Source organism: Bufo gargarizans, chromosome 4, assembly GCF_014858855.1.
Source record: "Bufo gargarizans isolate SCDJY-AF-19 chromosome 4, ASM1485885v1, whole genome shotgun sequence".
NCBI lineage: Eukaryota > Metazoa > Chordata > Amphibia > Anura > Bufonidae > Bufo > Bufo gargarizans.
In genome coordinates, this window is record NC_058083.1 from 167,853,922 (window position 1) to 167,876,527 (window position 22,606).

Consider the following 22,606-nt stretch of genomic DNA (forward strand, 5'->3'; position numbering starts at 1 on the left):
CCACAATTCTTTGGACTATCTGATCTTTGAGCCATTTTCGCCTATCTTAATATTTCCCATCTATCATATACATTCGATGGCCCCTGCCAATGCCAGTTTGGCTCATAAGGATTCTGCAAACAGCTGTGCACTAGACAGTTCATATGACCGTTTACTACCATAAAATCCCTTTCTCGTTTAGTTCATTGGTAGGGCACAGATCCCACCACCCTCTGTTCCTTTTTGTGTTCCTGTTTCCAGACCATTATTCTTGTTGCATCATTTCTTTTTACAAAAACAAAAGTAATCATATAAATTATATGTACCTTAAAATAGTCTGCGTAGTTATTGTGTTTATTTGAATCCAGATCTTGTCTCAGCTTTTATTTACATTTGAGCAAAAAATACAAGATGTTCTGCACTGTGGAAAATCTCAGAGGACGTGGTCGGAAGCTAAAAGTGACACCTATGCTGGCCAGGAGGATAGTTAGATAGGTGAAAAAGAATCCAAGGATCACCGCCAAGGCCATCCTAGTGAATCTGGGCTTTGCTGGTGGCAATGTCTCAAGGCAGACAATTCCACAGATGCAGACCAGGCACACAAAAGCGCGCTTGGCCTTTGCAAAAGTTCATCTGGACAAAGATGTCTTCTGTGTTATGGTCAGATAAAACAAAAATTGAATTGTTTGGTCACAATGATGTTTCCTTCATTTGGCGTAAAAAAGGAGAAGCTTTCAACCCAAAGAACAGCATACCCACCATCAAACATGGTGGTGGGAACCTAATGCTTGGGGGGGGGGGGGGGGGGTTTCAGCCAATGGCCCAGGGAACCTAATCACAGTAAACGGCACCATGAAAAAAGAGCAATACATGAGGATTCTCAACGACAACATCAGGCAGTTTGCAGAGAAACTTGGCCTTGGGCACCAATGGACATTTCAGCATGACAATGACCCAAAACACACAGCAAAAGTGGTGAAGAAATGGTTAGCAGACAACGACATTAACGTTTTGGAGTGGCCCAGCCAGAGTCCAGACTCGAATCCAATTGAGAGTCTGTGGAGGGAGCTAAAGATCAGGGTGATGGCAAGAAGACTCTCGAACCTGAAAGATTTGGAGCTCATTGCTAAAGATGAATGGGCAAAAATACCTGTGGAGACATGCAAAAAGCTGGTCTGCAATTATAGGAAGAGTTTGATTGCTGTAATACGCAATAAAGGCTTTTCTATTGATTACTGAGAAGGGTATGAATAATTTTGGACTGGACACTTTGCGCAAATGTAGATAAAGCATGAGAAATGTTATTTTTTCCCCACAATAATGCCTCTTGTAGATCATCTTATTATCTTTTGGGAGACACCTATGTCATTTCCTGTCAAAAAATTACTTGCTGGTTGAATAAAAGTAACTAAGTCCAAATTTGCCAGGGGTATGAATAATTATGGGCAGCACTGTATATCACTTTCCTGTTTCGGACTATATGAACAATGAGCAAGTTTGAAAATACCTTTGTTACAAAAGAAGATAAAGAGAACTAGAATCCCAATATTCACATTATGATCTGGAGTTTATTAACAAATCGGTAACAATAGTGCACCACAGATTGTGTCAGAAGACACTCGAAAGTGCACAGTTGTACATAAAAAGGCCATCGACCATAGTGTAGTATTGTCTTAATGGTGGTAAATAACACAGTAGCTCACTGCTGGGTTGTGTTCCAACTTACTTTCCATGCAGCACTGTAGTATCATAAAGACAAAATATTACAAATAGTGTAACCCCAGAAAAGGCAGCGTCTTTGTACAAGGAAAAAAAAAGCACATTGTCCAATTCATAATCCAGGACACTGTGGATATAACAAGCCATCTGAATTTTCTCATTATAAACGCATAAAATTTCTCTTTCAAAATAAAGGCTCATGGTAACAAAAGGAAGAACGTTTTATTTACATGTTTGTTTGACCCCTTTCTCCTTCTCAAACTCAGCAATCTGGGTGAGAATATTCAACAAATTGCCAGGTAAAGCCTTACTGGCGGCTGTATCACCATTCTGGGATTCTTTATGAGATGTATTTGCACTTCTTTTGAGAGACTGTTCATGTGATCTACTACTACTCCCACTAGATCTTCTGTCACTGGTTCCATAGTCTGACACAGAATACTTACTTTGATAAGAATCAGACTTTTGACTGAATGACGCTTTAGTGTCATCTCTGTGCTTCACTTCTGTTCTTTTGCTGTACGAGTCTGTGGAATCTCTTCTACCAGGTCTATACTTACTGGTTGAGGTCACATTTTTTGATGTGCCACCACTAGCATGAGTTTTTGCACTACTGTATGAATCTCTTGAATCTTCAGACCTACCTCCAACAGGATCTATATACTCCAAAGATGAAGACGACAGGGATCGATTCCTTGTTTTGAATTCCAGGTATTTTCTGCGAGACTTATCTTGACTGTCACAAAGCCTGTGGTCATCTTGTTTCAGAAAAGAGGCAGAAGTTTCTGCGGGTGGGGTAAGCTGTTCATCTTCACGAGTCGACACACTGGATGAGTGCTTTCTTGAACGGCTTGACGACGCAGAATGCTTTCTACTTCTCTTCCTTTTCTTGTGTTTTTTATGGCTAGAAGATGAAGAGCTCTCCAAAGATGAAGTACTTGATGATGAGGAGGATCTTTTGCGTTTCTTCTTTCTATCATCATAAATAGTAATTGGTAAAAACTGTTTTTGTTTTTTTCAGAAATAAGAGCAGCTCACGTTTGTAACAAAATTGTGAAAATTTGGTGCCAAAGTACAGCTCCTAATGCCAAGAATCTAACTGCACTAATTGAAGTTTCCTCAACTATCTGTTCTCAGTATTACATTTTGGCACAAATTAGATTAGAATTTGAGATCTTTATATGAATCATAGTACCTCTTTAACTCTTAAAAACAGCTTTTTTACAAGTGGGTATCTCTTACAAAGCAACCCCTGGGGCGATCAATTCATCATCAGGGAAGCTTCGGTCAGCCATGCCCTTACCCTGTTATATTACCACATAGTGGCCATTCAGATAAATGGCCATCCATGCAAAACAACAATGGTTTGAGCCCACCAGAACAGTAAAATGATTGTCAGAGTAGCTCTACACTCTGGAACATAAAGGGGAAGGAGAGGTCCCAAACATGGAATCAACTCTAAGGTGTCCATACGCTCTAATACAGCATATGGACAGGGGTGGTCTGATGAAGACATTAAAAGTTGGTTGATCTGGATCCCTCAAGTAAGATTAAACATCTGTACCTTTTCTCTTCTTTTAGCAGTTTACGCAATTTCTCTGCACTTGTTTCTATTTTCATTTCTTTAGCTTTTTCCTCAATTTCTTCATGTTTCTCTCTTTTTTCCAAAGATTTCTTTTTATCAAGTTATCAAAAAGATATTGTTATAAACACATGCATTTTATAGATAATATTCAGCAGTCCCACCACCCACATTAAAACGACAATAAGCCATATGTATATTTGAATAAATAAGCCATATAGTTGTATATCCAAGAGATAAAAGGAAATAAAAAATTCAAGGGGCACAAAAGTGGGAAAGTGGAAATGTCCACATTAAACCCATTAGGTATTAATTGCCATTTAATCATGATTTACATGGGCATCAATTTACCAAGCATGATATAACCATAAGAAAAAATAAAAAAATAAAAAAGTACAAAAAGACAAAATAGCAGTCAATAAAAATGAGAAAGTATTAAGAGTATGTTCATACAAACCAGATGACATTGACCCGGGTCCATTTTTAGGTGGTAGTTTAGGGATCAAAGTCCATTTTCAAAACAGGAAAGGAAATTATGGATATTCACAGCCACAGCACCAAGAGTTCAAGGCAGGAGGAGACACATGAAGATACATCATCAGTATTACAGGAAGCAATGCACAAACCTGAAACTATTGTAGCTTATAGTAAATATCATCTGGAAAGCTATAGTTCCGGTGTAAACTTGTTAACTACAGTCCTCTATTCTGCTGATGATAGCCACAGGCTTTCCCTACCCCCAAAGTGAGCTTCTATATATAAAAGGCAAAGACTAGCAGTACATCTTTAGTAAATTAATGATATTTAATAGTTTACCATAATCAAAATTCCAACTCTAGCTCTCTACTCGCTCATAAAGGTCTCGTCTCATTACAACATCTTATCTCCCATCCACAGAATGGGGGATATGTGTCTGATCCAACACCTGTGGTACCCACCAATCATGAGAATGGGTGCCTGCATTCTCCACACTGCCGCTCCAATTGTAACCTGCTATTTTGGCTGTCCCATGAAGACACTCCATTCAACATGGGCCTCTGTTGTGGTGATCACCAGGGGCTTCAGGAGTCTGACTCCTGCCAATCAGACTCTTATCTCCTATCCTGTGGATAACTGATAAGTTGTCTTAATGGGACAACTCCATTAAGGGATATGGAAACCCAAGTTGTAACATGCATTATTCCTTAAAGGGGTTTTCCAAGACTTTACTACTGATGACCTATCCTCTGGATAGCCCATCAATATCTAATCAGTGAGTGTCAGACACCCGGGGCCCTGGCTGATCAGATGTTTGAGAAGGCACTGGTGCTGCAGCCTTTTCTCAGCTTTCTTAGGCCATGTGACGTCATATTTATTGGTCTCATGGCCTAGGCACAGCTCAGCCCCATAGAAGTGAATGGGGCTAAGCTGCAATACCAAGCACAGCCAAAATCAAATGGATGGCACTGTGCTTGGAGAGCAGGGAGAAGGCTGCAGCGCTACTGCAAGCACCGATGCCTTCTCAAACTGCTGATCGGTCGGACCCCCACCAATCAGATACTGATTACATACGAGTTGTAAAGTCTCAGAAAACCCTTTTAAGATCATTTGAGAAGAAACCTCGCCTTATGTAGTAGCCCAACAATATCAATATAGAGGAGATCACACATGGCATTCCAACGTTGCTTATTTGATCATGTCCATAGCAAAGTAAGAGAAAATAAAGAATCACCTGTATACATTGCCGCACTTTGTTCAGTGCCTCCTCAGCCTCCGTGAATGACTCGTCTATTGTCAAAGCTTTATTGTAGTAACTTTCTGCATTCAGTAGTTTATCCTCTTCCTCCAGCCTGCAATTCAGTCACCATGTTAATTTTAACAGAACAGACTAATATAGACAAGTGTAGGCTTAGGAAGATTTCAGAATAAATGCAAAGATTACAACTGGAAAGACAAAAGTTACATCTACAAGTGGTACAATTTCATACTTCTCCATTGAAGCTTGAATTGGCTTTTATTCTTCAGGACAGAAGAAGAAGTTATATATTTTTATATGGAGGAAAATTTTTCAGATGGAACCATAACAGGAAAATGATTGCATTGAAATGTTCAGGCAAAGTAAATTTGTTTTTAAGCATACTTACTGTCCGCCTCTTTCCACAAGGGTTTGGCAAAGGTATTTTCTTGCATTCTTATGCGTGGGACAGTTTTCTAAGGCAATTTCAAAATCATCAATTGCTTTATTTAAGCTGCCTTTCGTAGCATATCTAGAAAAAATGAAAACGGGGCACATTAGGAGTCATAAGCAAAGTCTATGACACTTTGGTTGTTTATACATAAAATATATCATTCGTGAAATGTAAATGGCCATCCTGCTAGTGTATGAATTCCGAATTGACCTTCCCGCATATTAGTGTTGTAAATGATGATCTCAGGCTTCATGCACATAATGATATTACAGCTCCTTACAATGTATTGTAGCCATAAAACTGCAGCAATAGACTTCTTTGGGATTTTACTGTAGCACTGAATGCCTCAGACTTCATAAAGAGGGAAGCAAAACTGGCTAAAAAGGTCTCCAACTAATACTATGGTGCGGTTCTAAGAGAAGCAATGAGACTATATGTAATATATCTTCCTTAACCCCTTCTACCCCGGGCCAGTTTTCACCTTCCTGCTCAGGCCATTTTTTGCAAATCTGATATGTGTCACTTTATGTGGTAATAACTTTGGAACGTTTTTCTTTATCCAAGCCATTCTGATATAGTTTTCTCATGACACATTGTACTTCATGACAGTCATTAATTTGAGTCAATATATATTTCACCTTTATTTATGAAAAAATCCAAATTTTACCAAAAATGTCAAAAATTAGCAATTTTGAACATTTCAAATTTCTCTGCTTTTAAGACAAAGTGATACCTCATAAAATATAACTCAACATTCCCCAGATGTCTACTTTATGTTGGCATCATTTTGAAAATGTAATTTTATTTTTGGGGGATGTTAGAAGGCTTAGAATTTTAGAAGCTAAAAAAAGAACATTTCCAAAACCCACTTTTTAAAGGGCCAGTTCAGGTCTGAAGTCAGTTTGGGGGGCTGAAATAATAGAAACACCTAAAGGGTTAACTTTGTTAACCCTTTAGTTGTTCCACAAGAATTAAAAGGAAAATGGAGATGACATTTCTAAATTTCATTTTTTGGGGGCAGATTTTCCATTTTAATCCATTTTTTTCTTTAACACATCGAGGGTTTACAGCCAAACAAAACAAAACATTTATTTATTTATTATTGATTCTGAGGTTTACAGAAACGCCCCACATGTGATCGTAAACTGATGTGAGAGCACACGGCAGGGCGCAGAAGGAAAGGGACTGCCGCATGGTTTTTGGAAGGCAGATTTTGCTGGACTGGTTTTTAGACACCATGTCCCATTTGAAGCCCCCCTGATGCACCCCTACAGTAGAAACTCCCAAAAGTGACCCCATTTTGGAAACTAGGGGATAAGGTGACAGTATTATTGGTACTATTTTCGGGTACATATGATTTTTAATTGCTCTATATTACGTTTTTTTGTGAGGCAAGGTAACCAAAAAATGGCTGTTTTGGCACTGTTTATCTGACAGGTTAGATCGTGCGCCATTTTTAGAGCAGGTTGTTATCGACGCAGTGATATCAAATATGTCTACTTTCTTTGTTTCAGTTTTAAATAATAAAGCATTTTTGAAAAAAAAAAAAAACAAGATTTTTGTGAACTCACCTTGTAAAATCTCTTTCTCGCTTTATTCATTGGGGGACACAGGACCATGGGTATAGCTTGCTGCTGCCACTAGGAGGCGACACTAGGCTGAAAGCTGTTTGCTCCTCCCCTGCAGGCTATACCCCTTCCAGCCTGGAGAGAGCATATCAGTTTGTGCTTCAGCAGTAGGAGAAACATACCGAAACAAAACAAAAACAGGAAGACCACAGTCCAACAACACAACCGAACCTGACCTCAGTCCCAACCGGTAACTTGGACCACTGGTCTCAGTAGAAACCAACAACAATGGGTGGGTGCTGTGTCCCCCAATGAATAAAGCGAGAAAGAGATTTTACAAGGTGAGTTCACAAAAATCTCGTTTTCTCGCTCATATCATTGGGGGACACAGGACCATGGGATGTCCTAAAGCAGTCCCCAGGGTGGGAAAACCGCTGACTCCACCTCCAGAGTCGAGCCACTACACTGCGGCCTGTAAGATCCTACGGCCAAGAGCAGCATCCGCCGATGCGAACGAATGCACCTTGTAAAACTTGGTGAAGGTGTGCAACGAAGACCAAGTCGCTGCCTTACACAGTTGAGACGCCGAAGCGTGGTGAAAGTGTGCCCAAGAAGCCCCGACCGCCCTGGTAGAGTGAGCCGTGACACCAGGCGGAGGAACCCTGCCTTTGGAGTGGTAGGCCTCGTGAATGGCCAATCTAATCCACCGAGCAATCGCCACCTTGGATGCCGCCAAACCCTTCCGAGGACCCTCCGGAACTAGGAACAGAGAGTCCGCTCGCCTAAAGGAGGCTACCGCGGCCAGGTAAATCCGTAAGGCCCGCACCACATCCAGACGATGAAGCGCCACTTCCCTAGGATGGGAAGGTTTAGGGCAAAGCGAGGGGAGGACAATGTCCTCATTGACATGGAACGCCGACACCACCTTCGGCAGAAACGACGGCACCGTCCGGAGCACCACCTTATCCTGATGGAACACCAAGAAGGGCTCCTTGCACGACAGTGCCGCCAGTTCCGACACCCGACGTATGGACGTAATGGCAACCAGGAATGCGACCTTCCATGACAACATGCGGAGGGAGACTTCTCGCAGGGGTTCAAACGGCTCGGACTGAAGTGCCACCAGCACCAAATTCAGGTCCCAGGAATGCAACGGTGGCCGATATGGAACCGCGGTGTGCGCAACACCCTGCATGAAGGTCTTGACAGGCCCCAGCACCGCCAGTGTACGCTGGAAAAAAATGGAAAGGGCCGAAACCTGCCCTTTCAACGAACTTAGGGCCAGACCCAGCTCCAAACCCGCCTGAAGAAAGGCCAACACCGTAGGGAGGGAAAACCTCCTAGAGGGGAGGTCCCTGTCCTCACAGAATTTCAAGAACGACCTCCACGTACGATAGTAGATTCTCGCAGAGGAGGGCTTCCGAGCCCTAATCATCGTGCGAACGACCGCATCCGAGAAACCCCTGTTCTTCAGCAGGAAGGTTTCAATAGCCACGCCGTCAAACGCAGCGTATGTAAACCCTGGTGGAAGACTGGGCCCTGTGAGAGCAGGTCGGGCCTGAGTGGAAGAGGCCACGGCGCGTCCCCCAGGAGCAGAACGAGCTCCGAGTACCAAGCTCGGCGCGGCCAGTCTGGGGCAATCAGGAGCGTTTGAACACCCTCCATCCTGATTCTGCGAAGAATCCGCGGTAGGAGCGGCAGCGGCGGGAATACGTACAGAAAACTGAAGTCGTCCCACGGTGCCACGAGTGCGTCCACGTCGTAGGCCATCGGATCCCTTGCGCGAGACAGGAAGCACGGGAGTTTGTGGTTCAACCGAGATGCCATTAGGTCCACTTCCGGGCGACCCCACCGGAGACAAAGGTCCTCGAACACCTCCGGGTGGAGAGCCCACTCCCCCGAGTCCACCGTCGTTCGGCTGAGGAAATCCGCCGTCCAATTGTCCACGCCCGGGATGAAGATCGCCGAGACCACCGGGACATGGGCTTCCGCCCACTGCAGAATCCTCGCGGCCTCGTCCATCACCGGTCCGCTGCGCGTCCCCCCCTGGTGATTGACGTAGGCAACCGCTGTGGCGTTGTCCGACTGTATCCTGACCGGACGGCCCCGCAGATCGGTGGTCCAATGGCAAAGGGAGAGGTAGATGGCCCGGAGCTCCAGGATATTGATGGGTAGCTTGGACTCCGACAGAGACCAGACACCTTGGGCTGTCCGAGTACCGAAGACCCCTCCCCAACCGCGGAGGCTGGCGTCGGTCGTAATCACCGTCCATGACACCGGCAGGAACGACTTCCCTGACGACAGGTGGTCCGGAATCATCCACCAGGCGAGAGCCTCGCGAACGGGCTGAGACAGCGAGATCCTGAGGTCCAGCGAATCCCGGGATTTGTCCCAGGAGGACAGGATGAGCCGCTGAAACGCCCTGGTGTGGAACTGGGCGAACGGTACCGCCTCGAATGAGGCCACCATCAGCCCCAGAACTCGCATGCAGTTGCGAATCGATACCTTGCGACGCCGGGTGAGCAGAACCACTGCATTCTGAATGCCCAATCTCTTGTCCAGAGGGAGACGGACCACGGCGGCCTCGGAATCCAACGTCATACCAAGGAACCTGATCCGAGTGGTCGGAGACAGGCATGCTCATCGTAATCCGAAGGCTGTCTGCGCATTGTGACGCTGACGGGGCTTTGACTAAGATGTCGTCCAGGTATGGGAGAAGGGTAATGCCTCTGGACCGCAGAATCCCCAGAAGGGGTGCCAGAACCTTCGTGAACACCCGCGGGGCCGTCGCCAGACCAAATGGCAGAGCGACGAACTGGAAGTGATCCGACTGGATGGCAAACCGGAGGAAACGTTGGTGCATGGTAGCGATAGGTATGTGGAGATACGCATCTTGTACGTCCAAAGACGCCATGTGCTCCCCCTGCACCAATGAGGCCACAACGGAGCGAAGAGATTCCATTCTGAACCTCTGAACCCGTAGATAGCGGTTCAGAAGCTTGAGGTCCAGCACCGGTCTCACATCGCCCTCCTTCTTGGGGACCACAAACAGGTTGGAATAAAAACCTGTGAAACGCTCTTCTGGAGGTACCGGAGAAATCACCCCCCGCAGAAGTAGGGACTGGACGGCGTTCAAGAAAGCCGCGGCCCGGACGGGATCTCTGGGAGGCTGGGAAAGGAAGAAACGGTTGGGGGGAAGGGACCTGAATTCTATTTTGTAGCCCGAAGAAACTACCTCGAGCGCCCATGCGTCCGGAATGTGGGCGTGCCAAATGTCCTGGAACAGGAGAAGACGCCCCCCCACCTGAGAGGGTGGGGACAAACCTTCATGCGGAAGGCTGCTTACTTGGCGCTGTGCGAGGTTGCTGAGCACGCGGACGCCAAGCCTGCTGGGGCTTAAAAGATGGGCCCTTCCGCCGATCCTGGTTGGGTGGTCCCGCCGCGGAGGTGGGAACTGAACGGGTGCCCGAGAAACGGCGAAAGGACTGGAAGCGTGAAGACGCAGATCTGGACTGAAAAGGCCGCTTCGCTTTGGGTTGGGGCAGATGGGTGCTTTTGCCACCCGTAGCTTCTGAGATTATGACATCCAGTTTCGGCCCAAAAAGCCTAGCCCCAGAAAACGGAAGCTTTAGGAGAGAGCGTTTGGAGGAAGAATCAGCCTTCCAGGCCTTGAGCCATAACTCCCTGCGGACCGAAGTTGTGAGAGCTGAGGCACGGGCCACCATCGACCCAGCATCCAGTGCCGCTTCACAGATATATTTCCCCGCATGGGAAATTTGGAGCGCAGACAACTCGAGCTCAGCAGGCGGGAGGTTGGACAAAATGTCCTGGCTTAACCGGATGGACCACTCCGAAACTGCCTTGGCAACCCAGGCGGACGCGAAAATCGGACGCAGTGCCGAACCGCTCGCCGTAAAGATTGACTTGGAGAGCGACTCCACGCGACGGTCCCCCGGATCCTGGAGTGAAGAACCATCCGCTACCGGAATGGTCGTAGATTTTGCCAGGCGAGCCACCGGCGGATCCACCTTCGGCGGGGAGGACCACAGTTCCACGGTCTCGCGTGGAAAGGGGTAGAGAAGGTCCAGACGTTTTGGGATAACAAAACGCAAACCCGGCTGGTCCCAAGCCTTGTTAACCACAATAGAAAAATCTTCGTGCAATGGGAACGCCTTGGGGGTCTGTTTCGCACGCAGAAACGACACCCCTTGTTGGCTAGCGGAGGGAAGATCCTCCTGAACCCGGAAGGTGTCCCTTATCGCCGAAATCAGGCTATCCACCATGGAAGCAATCTGAGAAGAGTGCTCCAGATCCATATCCGCATCCGAATCCCCAAGCTCACCCTCTGACAGTGCGTCACCTAACAGGGAGGACGCCTGTGACTGGGATCCAGGAGCAGGGGGGGATGCTGAGGCGTCAGAGGAGGAACGGTTGCCTGCTCTGGGGCGCTTACCAGGAGGTCTGCCTCTGGTTTGCGTGCAATGCGGTTGCGCGGATTGCACCGGTGGCGACTTCTCCACTAAACGACCCAGCAGTGAAAGGGTGGAATGGGAGATCTTAGAGAGGTCCTCCACTGCCCGTGACAGAGACCTTGCCCAGTCTGGTTCCCCCTGAACCGGGCGATCTAACGCTTCTGCGGGCTGCAGTGTTCTAGGGGGATTGCTCTGCGCAGGCTTCTGACAAGCCGAGCACAGTGAAAGTGACTGGCCCCGAGGGAATTTAGCTGAACACACGGAACAGGCATAGTAAGTGGTCCTACAGGTAGTCTGAGGTGGGTCAGTGGCCGGGTCAGACATGGTCAGAACCTTCCTGCTGGACGGGGTATCTATCGCCTACCAGAAAAACGGAGAGGGATCCCAGGTCCTGTGTCCTAACCCACGCTGAGTCGGAAGGAACAGGAAGATGTAGCAGGGCGGGAGAATAAACCACGCCCCCTCAAAGCCCGGGAGCGGCAGTCCGATTAAAGTGGGGAAACTGCGTCCCGCCCCCCTCCGATCACGTGACCGCAGCTGCGGCCAGTGCCTAAAGCTCCTCCCCAATATGTCCGCGCGGAGGCCCCCTTCCTGGATATTGTGCACCACATGTCCCTGCCGGAACGCCGACTGCAACCGCACCGAAAACATGTGCGCGGCGCAGCGGCGAGTTAAGCGGCGAAGCGGGAGCGGAACGGCGGACAGTCAGGAGGCGCCGGACCGCCCGATGTGGCGGTGGCCGACAAGCCTGAGATGCGCGGATAAAACAGCGCAGTGGAGGGGACGGAACTGGGAGGTCGATCGGCATAACGCAAGGGCCCGTTGTAAGCACTCCTCCCGTGCCGTTCACTGAGCGAGGGGGGTCTGGATAGAGGGGAGCGCTGAGGGCGAAGATCCACTCACCTGTCTTCATCTGTGGTCTTCACCCTCAGTTGTATCGCCAGCAGGGTCACCCCTAAACCGCTGGCACCAGGCGCAGGGGTCCGGGCAGAGGAGGGTTGAAGGGAGGATGACCCTGTAGCTGGGGGGAAGCAGGGGAGTGAGGCTGCCCTGGTCCACTTTGCCTTCTTGGGGGGGGCAAGGCGGTGAACGAGGTACACCGGCCAGCCTCCCAGGGATGCAGGGACGCAAGCGACCCTGGACCCCCATCCGGAATCTGAAAAAAATAAATAAAAATAAAAAATAAAAAATTGCAATGCCACCCTGCGCAGCAGGGAGGTCTGCCTCCTACGACACTAAGCTAAAAACTGATATGCTCTCTCCAGGCTGGAAGGGGTATAGCAAACAGCTTTCAGCCTAGTGTCGCCTCCTAGTGGCAGCAGCAAGCTATACCCATGGTCCTGTGTCCCCCAATGATATGAGCGAGAAATATGTTTTTGTGTCTCCATTTTCTGAACGCCATTTTTTTTATATTTTTCTGCCAATCGTCTTGTGCAGGGGCTGATTTTTGCAGGAAGAGTTGACGTTTTTATTGGTACATATGATTTTTTGTTCATTCATTATCACACTTTATGAGGCAAGGTGACCAAAAATAATTGGTTGTTTTGGCACATTTTTATTTATTTATCTTTACAGCATTCACCTGAGGGGTTAGGTCACGTGATATTTTTATAGAGCAGGTCGTTACCGACGTGGCAATACCTAATATATATACACTTTTTCTTATTTATTTTACTTTAACACAATAATTGCATTTTTGAAACAAAAAAATTATGTTTTAGTTTCATGTTCTGAGAGCTAATTTATTTTTTTATTTTTTGGGGACGATTGTCTTATGTAGGGGCTCTTTTTTTGCGAGATGAGGTAACAGTTTTATTGGTACCATTTTGGGAGGGCATACACCTTATTGATTATTTGGTGTTGCACTTTGTGATGTAAGGTGAAAAATGTTTATTTTTTTTATGGTGTTTATCGAACGGGGTGAATCATGTGATATATTTATAGAGCCGGTCGTTACGGATGCAGCAATACCCAAGATGTGTGTGTTTTTTTTTTTCTTCTATTTTATTTAAATATAAAATCAGGGGAAAGGGGCGTTTTTTTGTTTTTTTAATTTTATTTCTGTCCCACTCTGGGACTGTACTTTTGGGGGTCGGCTCCCCTCTGCAATGCAATACATCTGTATTGTAATGCATTGCCTGTTAGTGTATTATACTTACAAACAGGTTGCCCAGGAGACGCAGCCTGAGGTTGGATCTCCTGGGCATCCGTAGAAGGCATTGGGCAGCCTCTACATGGCATCAGGGTGCCTTCTCACCCATCGAGTCCCCACCACAGCAGCGCGGGGACCCGATGGGCTCCCTCACCCACCGCAAACCCCTTCTATGCAGCAGTCAGCGCTGATCGCGGCATAGAAGGGGTTAATCCGCTGGCATCGGCTTGTACAGCGATGCCGGCTGAAACAGCAGGAGCCCTGCAGTGATTGGGCGCGCACCGCTCCAGTTCCCGCCCGATCACCATGACGTAATAGTACGTCATATGTCGGGAAGGGGTTAACCCCCCCCTTCAAAAAAAATAAAAAATTAATTATATATTTTATTGTACATACATAGAATGCAGTTTGAAGTAATAAATACTCACAAGGCACCTCGTGCGACCAAAGCTTCAACGTTTTTGGGGTCAATTTCTAAAGCTTTATTGTATTCATTCATAGCATCAACATGACGACCCAGTTTAAAGTAATCAACTCCTATCTTCACACTGTAAAAAGCAAATGGTTGTGAAGGTGTTTGAGTAATTTACCATAAGGATATTAATAAAAAAAAATTATAAAAAACATTCGCTCACCACTTTAATGCCCATGAAGACGACTGTTTTCTTCTTAAAGGAGGAGCATAATCTTGGTCACAAAAATTCTCCCTGCAGAAATATTTTTTTTTTCAGTTTAATCTTGTACTAAGAGTAACAATACTGGTTAATATTTAACAATTAACATTTAGTGAGACTTGTTCCATTTAAGTGTAGAAGTCCTTCATAAGTACGTGCACAAGAACTTGAAGAACAGCGGCAAAGGTTTACAAAATGGATGTAAAAACAGCGATTTGGGGCGCAGTAAGGCAGTACCCCTCCTGACTAGCAGGTGTTTTTTCTGCCACTTTCTAAAAAAATAAAAATAAAATAGTAATAAAAATTTGAGAGAATGGTAGTTCATTATCCCATATTTCTTCCATCTTTTTCAACTGTGTTGAAGAGGAAAAAAAAGAAAAAGAAAAAAAACAACTGTCTTCATGCGTTACAATCAATTTCTAAACGAAATTCACCATTGAACTAACCCTAGTATTTGACCACATTCTGAGGGGTGTAGCTGAAGGCTCATGGGCCCTGGTGTAAAAGTTAAAAGGACTGTCACCTCAGTCCAGCAATATGAACTACAGTAATGCATGAATGGTACTGCTGCAGTTGAATTCACATTAATAATTTTTACTTCTGTACTCCTCATGAAACCCTGATTTGTGGACTCAGTAAGGTACCGGGGGTAAGTATAGAGATACCAATGACTGATCTGAACTCAGCAGCAGTACTTTTTAAGCAGAACAACCCCTTAGTTACCACAAATGCATCTTTATATGGTGGTCACAAAGGGGCCTTGGACTATATGGCTGTTTTCTTATGAAGGAATAAGTGCTGCAGGCGTCTCCTGTGCAGGGAAGAGCAGAAGACCAGCAGTCTAATCACAGCCAGGCTCCTGCTCTAACAGCTCGGATCAGCATAACTGCTACACAGGACTGTTAAATCCTTTAGATGCCGTGGTCAATAGCAACTACAGCATCTAAGTGATTTTCGAGAGAGGGGGCTCCCTCTGTCACCCATTGGCACCCCAGCAAATATGACCAAAGGGTGCTGAGGCCTTTACATGACAGCCAGGGGACTAATGAAGGCCTTGAGGTCTGCCTTTTGTCCATGCCTATTAGGCCAGGCCGGTGGCACAGCCTAATAGATTACCTTTCTAATTCCACTAACAGCATGTAAAAAGACAATGGCAGTATTGCTGATTTCTCCCCCCCCCCCCCCAACTCCTCCCAGAAAGAGTTAATAACAGTTCATCAATGAGCTGAGTGTATCCAAAATGGTGCCATTAAAAACTGTTCCCACAAAAAAGAAGTCCCCATACAGCTACATCAATGAAAAAATAAAATAAAAATTATAGCTCTTGGAATGCAACAGTGAAAAAAAAGTTGCTTGGGCACTATGGGGTTAAGGGTCCATTCACACGTCCGCAAAACACGGACACCGGCAGACCGCACATGCCAGGCACTTTAAATAGAAATGCCTTTTCTTGTCCGTGTTTGCGGACAAGAATAGGACATTTTCTATTTTTGGGCGGAACGGAAGTGCGAATGCGGACAGCACAGTGTGCGCTGTTCGCATCTTTTCCAGCCCCATTGAAAATTAATAGGTCCACACCCGTTTTGCAAAATTGCGGAATGGTTGTGGAACCATTCATGCAGACGTGTGAATGGACCCTAAGGGCTGTGTTTAACGGATCCGTTTTTTCAGTAGTGTTTCTGGTTCCATTCCGTTTTTCCATATGTCATATACAGTAATTACATAGAAAAAAATTGGGATGGGCATAACATTTTCAATAGATGGTTCCGCAAAAACAGAACGGATATGGAAGGCACATGGAGTACATTCCGTATGTGTTCCCTTTTTTTTGCTGCCCTATTGACTATAATGGAGCCACAAAACGTGATTTCCGGGCAATAATAGGACATGTTCCATCTTTAAACGGAAAGGAAAAACAGAATGCATACGGAGTACATTAGGGGTTACCAAAGCAGCCAAGCAATCTGTGCTATGCAGTTTCCTTAAAACCCATTCATTTCCATCGCAGTAAAAGGTGTTCATGTCAGCATCCCTGTTCATTTGAACAAGTGCCACAATGTGTGACCATGGCCTAAATGCCAGAGTGACTCAACGCAGAACATCTGTAGCTAAGAGAAAATCTGGAGCAAACACACAGATCTGCTTTATGATCTATGAAAAGCCATGCAACCTAAGCGAACCGGTCTCATATCTTCCGTGCATTAGCAAATGACAGACTACTAGTCATTATGCAGCTGCATAAGTATCGGAGACCAACATCATTTATACCTTGTGGATCTGTTATAACATTACCTCTGCAGGCCCCGTATTAATGATGGTGGCTTTGTTTCATCAATTCCAAGAGTATTCAAGAGGAATTCCACAGTAGATGGGTTGGAAAATGCGACAGATTGCCGCAGGACCTTTTCGTAAGTGTCATTGCTGCTGGAGAAGGCAGTACTGTGTCTGGATGGAAACAAATTGAGTCCGTAGTTATACTTGTTTTTACCATGAAAAGGATGAGCTTCTTATTTTTAGCATCTGCTGACATTATGGCTCATTTGGTGGGCTTTTCATAATGTCAAATATGCTATTTTATGGGGGGGGGGGGGGAGCATACTGCGCACAACATTTTTTAATGTAGATTGTGTTTTTCTGCTCTAGAATCCATGTAACAAACGCTTACAATACACTTAACATTGTTTTCAATTGGAAAATGCACTGTTAGTACACATGGCTCATATTTGCTAATCCAAGGGAGGTTTCCACAGCAGTTCAAACTGCGGCAGAAATCCAAGGGTCAGACTCAGATTTCAGCTGCGGGTTCCACTGCAAAAATACACGTAGGATTTTTTCTGACATGTATTTTCACAGTGTGAACATACCCTTAAAAGGAGATGTCCCATCATTATTCCCTACTAGAGTATATAGACAAGGAAGAGGCGGTTTCATCACTTGCACTCAATTACCGGTAGCTGACCATGTATTTATTTTAACCCCTTCTAGCTCGGGCCAGTTTTCACTTTATGTAGTAATAGCTTTGGAACACTTACTTATCCAAGCCATTCTGAGATTGTTTTCTCGTGACACATTGTACTTCAGGATAGTCATACATTTGAGTCAATATATTTCACCTTTATTTGTGAAAAAATTCCAAATTTACCAAAAACTAGACCCCTTAAAAGGTATTCAAAACTGATTTTACAAACTTTGTTAACCCTTTAGGTGTTCCACAAGAATTGATGGAAAATGGAGATGAAATTTCAGAATTTCACTTTTTTGGCAGATTTTGCATTTTAATCCATTTTTTCCAGTAGCAAAGCAAGGGTTAACAGCCAAACAAAACTCAATATGTATTACCCCGATTCTGCGGTTTACAAAAACACCCCACATGTGGTTGTAAACTGCTGTATGGCCACACAGGAAGGCAGATTTAGCTGAACTGGTTTTAGATGCCATGCCCCATTTGAAGCCCCCCTGATGCACCCCTAGAGAAAAAACTCAAAAAAGTTACCACATTTTGGAAGCTACGGGATAAGGTTATAGTTTTATTGGTACTATTTTGGGGTACATATACATTTTAAATTGCTCTATATTACGTTTTTTGTGAGACACGGTAACCCAAAAATATTTGTTTTTATTTTTAACAACATTCATCTGACAGGTTGGATCATGCGCCAATTTCATAGAGCAGGTTGTTACGGACGCAATGATATCAAATATGTCTATTTTCTATGATGTTTGTTTCAGTTTCACATAATAAAGCATTTTTTAAAACAAAAATTACGTTTTTGTATCTCCATTTTTTGAGAAAGCCCTATTTATTTTTCTGCCGATCGTCTTGTGCAGGGGCTCGTTTTTTGCAGGAAGGGTTGACGTTTTTATTAGTACCATTTTTGGGTACATATGATTTTTTGATCATTCATTATTACACTTTATGGGGCAAGGTGACCAAAAAAAAAAAAAAAAAGGTTGTTGTGGCGCAGTTTTTATTTATTTATTTATTTTCACAGCGTTTACCTGAGGGATTAGGTCATGTGACTTTTTTTCTATAGAGCAGATCATTACAGAAGTGGCAATACCTAATATGTCTACTTTTTCTGATTTAAGTTTTACACAATAACATTTTTCTAATCCGAAATAATGATGATATTTTAGTGTATCCATAGTCTGAGAGCCATAGCTTTTTTATTTTTTGACCAATTGTCTTAGGTAAGAAATCATTTTTCGCGGGATGAGGTGACTGATTGGCTCTGATTTGGGGGTATAGCCTTTTTGATCACTTGCTGTCGCAATTTTTGTGATGTAATGTGACAAAAATACCTTTTTTTTTTACACAGTTTTTATAGTGTTCACCTGAGGGCTTAGGTCATGTGATATTTTTATAGAGCTGGTTGTTACGGACGTGGCGATACCCAATATGTATATATTTTTTTATGTATTTGACTTTAGCACAATAATAGCAGTTTTGAAACAAACAAAAAAATAATAAAAATTATGTTTTAGTGTCTCCAGCTATATTTTTTTTAATTTTTTTGGGCGATTGTCTTAGGTAGGGGTTAATTTTTTTCAGAATGAGATGGTTTTATCGATACCAATTTTCTTGGGACATATCGTACGCCTTTTTGATTGCTTGGTGTTGCACTTTTTGTGATGTAAGGTGACAAAAATTGCTTTTTTTTAAGTTTTTTATGGTGTTTATTGGACAGGGTGGATCATGTGATATATTTATAGAGTCAGTCATTACGGACGCGGCGATACCTAATATGTGTGTTTTTTTTCCTGATTTTTATTATAAAATAAGGGGAAAGGGGCGTTTTTTTCTTTTTTACTTTATTAATTTTATTGAAAACTTTTTCTTTTACTTTTTTTTCTTTACTTTATTTCTGATGTTCACTTTTGGGGGTCTGATCCCCTCTGCAACGCATTACAATACATCTGTATTGTAATGCATTGCCTGTTTGTGTACTAAAGTGAGTAGTACACGAACAGGTTTCGTAGGAGACCCAGCCTGAGGCAGGTCCCAATGCCGTGCAAGGCACTGGGCAACCTCTGCACAGCGTCAGGCTGCCTTCTGACACAGAGTCCCCGCCACAGCAGCGTGGGGACTCGATGCGCTCCCTCACCCAACACAAACCCCTTCTGTGTCGTGGTCAGCGTGAACCGCGGCGGAGAAGGGGTTAATCCGCCGGCATCGGCTGGGCCCCTGCAGTGATTGCGCGCACATCGCATTGGTGCCCGCCCGATCACCATGACGTATTATTACGTCAAATTGCGGGAACGCAGTGGCTTCCATGACGTAATAGTAGGTCATGTGTCAGGAAGGGGTTAATGGACATGTGGTTTTGGTCTTTAATGATACATCTTCAACTCATATCAGTTGATAGGTGGCTGTTTTTTATTAGCAGTTTGCCCAGCTACTCTTTGCTGAATTTCCTGGCTCAGTTTGCAGCTGTATGGATATCTAGCTGTTCCAAGAAGGGAGCCAGCTGTCAGAGATATTGTTTACCACCATGCAGGGCAATGACAGCTTCCTTATTTTCAAGTGAAAAAGAGGGAGCTGTAATTACCCTTCACTACTGTAACAATGTAGATGGTGTGCAGGTAGACAATGAAGAGTGCTTGAAAAAAAATGATGTGGGCCCTTCAAATACTGTAGTTGATCAGTGTGGGTGAGTGGAGTTCCCCCCTCACTAATCTGATACTGAAGGCCTGTGCTAGACATTGGCCATCAATATCCTGATCCTGGAATACCCCTTTAATGGAAAAAGGACACCTTAAGAAGAAAAAAAAAAAAAGATTTTTAGCACCACTGCGTGCTTTAAAAAAAATAGGAATGTAAAAATAAATTAAAATTCAAAACAAATTTGTCTGGTCTTGAACAGGTTAGAAAACAAAAGTTAGTCACACCATATTATAAAGTACAGGTTTGCTTTGGTTTATATGCCAAATCGCACATTAAAGGCTATGTACACCTTCGCAGCAATTTATATCATTGCATTTCGGGCTAAAAATCATCTTTTCAATTTGTCTTTATTAACAGTTTCTGTTCTACAGCCTTCACTTTAATTGTATCTGCAGACAGATAGCTCATAAGCACTCATTTAAGCCATATTCCGATAAGAATTTAGCTATAGTGTTTATGAGTCGTCAGGAGTTCAGAGATGAGTGCTACACATCAAATACAGCTGCCTGATGGATTCTTTGAAAAACGGGAGCAAGATATTCTGCAAATACAATAAAAGAAAATATTGGACAGAAACTGTTGAAAATTTTTAACTGAAAAAACAACTTTAAGCCCAAAATAAGTAAAATGCAATCATAACAAAAATTGCCTCCGAAGGTGTTCACAGTCTTTAAAGGGAGTCTGTAATCAAAGTCACCTTTTTAACCCTTCCCATAGCTTTCTAGCAGCCTTACAGTTAATAAAAACGTTACATTTATGAGCAATCCTGGACTTATAAAACTGGCAAAAAACAACTTAGTAGCATATGCAAATGAGGGCTCGCAAGTGCCCAGGGGCGGCGTTACCCTCGTAGGTGCCCCGCTAGCTCAGCCTTATTTTCGCTTCCCCCTGCCCATTCTTTCCCTCTGCCCGTCCATCTACTTACTTCTTGTTTCGCCGAGATCCCGCCCCTGCGCACTCAGTCCGTCGGCCGGCGCATGCGCACTGCGATGCCTATTCCTTGTACGGCATCACAGTAATTAATGCGCATTTGATCTCTCAAAGCATCTTAATGCTTTAATTAGCGCAATCCCATAATTGACGGTCGAGGTAATTAGCTGCAGGTCTCTGCTGTTTGAAACAGCAGAGACCTGCCAGCCATGACGCCCGCTGCATGTGCACTGTACATGTACAGCGCTGGTAGCAAAATGGTACCGTCACCACAAAACGCAGTGCAATATGAAAGCACCATGTTACAAAGCAGGAGAAGCTGAGCGGATTGATATATATTTTTGTGGAAAAGATTCAGTAAATCCTGTAATTTCATCTATAAATTTATACGTTAGCTTTTTTCACTTCCTATCTGTACAGGAGGGAGGTGCTATCAATGACTGACAGCTATCTCTGTATGCACACATACACAAAAAGCTATCAGTCACCAATAACCCCACTCTCCTGCAAAGATATAAGATGATTATGGGAAAAGATTCAGTATATAATATAAATATATATCTATATCTCAATCTGGTCAGCTTCTACTGCACTATAACATGCTGCTTTCAGATTGCATTTTGTGGTGACTAGTGTTGATTGCGAATATTCTAATCACGAATATTGGCACTACGAGAATTCGCAAATATCTAGACTATATTGGTATATCTTCATAATCGCGAAGATTCTAGATTTTTTTTCATCAGTACCAATGATTCCTCACTGCTTCTGGGCCAATGAGAAGGCTGCAATATACTTTAGGAGTAGTGTTGACCGCAAATTTTTATAGCAAATTTTCAGATTGCCGATTTGCGCGATCAAGAAAATAATGACTGAAGATCACAAACTCGCGAACATATCACGAATATTGGCAAAATATTGCAAATTCGAATATTGCCCCTGCCGCTCATCACTGGTGGTGACAAGGCTTCTTTAATTGGGTCCTTCAGGCATTCCATATTTTTGATGCCAAGAATAATGCTGCAGACTGCACCATTCCTGCAGTGAAAAATATCAGCATGTCTGATGGAAAACCTGATAACACTTTCTTTGGCAATAATGGAGTAACAGAGCCTTAGAGACAAAATGTGAAAAAAATTAAATAAAAAATAAAATTAAAGTCCTGATCATACTTGTAGTAGTCTGGCATGTCTTCAGAGCTGAGAACACCAAGCTTTAAATGGGACAGATGACTTGGAAGTGAAGACTTATGCAAGGAAAGCGTGATCTTTTCATTGTAACGGTCAACGTCCTTTACAGCAGCTACAAGAGATTGAATGAAACCACATAACATCTGATAACAGTCAGAACATGATACAAACAGTGGAGCCGATTCCGAGCTGGTATCTAGCAGAATGGAAGTAGGTGCGATACCTGTTCTGAAGGCGCTATGATGTAAAGTGAGGCAAGGATTTACTGACAACCCCAAGTTAAGTCGCTGTGTAAAATAAATGCAATGATTTGCAAATCTCAGACTCACATGTTATTCACAATACTCATAGAACACATCAGATGTTGAAAGTGAGACATGTTATCGTTTCATGGAGAACCCCCCCCCCCCCCCAAAAAAAATAAAAAATAAAATAATAATAATAATAATTTACAACTTGATGGCAGCAATGCATCTCTAGAAAGTTGGGACGGGGCAACAAAAGGTT

General features: G+C 44.1%; 1 protein-coding gene across 1 annotated transcript in view; it reads right to left on the reverse strand.

Annotated features, from left to right (window-relative positions):
* Positions 1-1,525: 1,525 nt before the first annotated feature.
* TTC14 (tetratricopeptide repeat domain 14) overlaps positions 1,526-22,606 on the reverse strand; it is a 30,433-nt gene continuing 9,352 nt past the window's right edge. Inside the window, exons 5-12 of the mRNA XM_044291345.1 lie at positions 22,082-22,211; positions 16,607-16,759; positions 14,276-14,347; positions 14,069-14,188; positions 5,404-5,526; positions 4,992-5,109; positions 3,263-3,372; positions 1,526-2,671 (exon numbers count right to left, since the gene is read on the reverse strand). Coding sequence (XP_044147280.1) covers positions 1,921-2,671; positions 3,263-3,372; positions 4,992-5,109; positions 5,404-5,526; positions 14,069-14,188; positions 14,276-14,347; positions 16,607-16,759; positions 22,082-22,211 — 1,577 coding nt within the window. The 3' untranslated portion in view covers positions 1,526-1,920. The remainder of the gene's footprint in view (positions 2,672-3,262; positions 3,373-4,991; positions 5,110-5,403; positions 5,527-14,068; positions 14,189-14,275; positions 14,348-16,606; positions 16,760-22,081; positions 22,212-22,606) is intronic.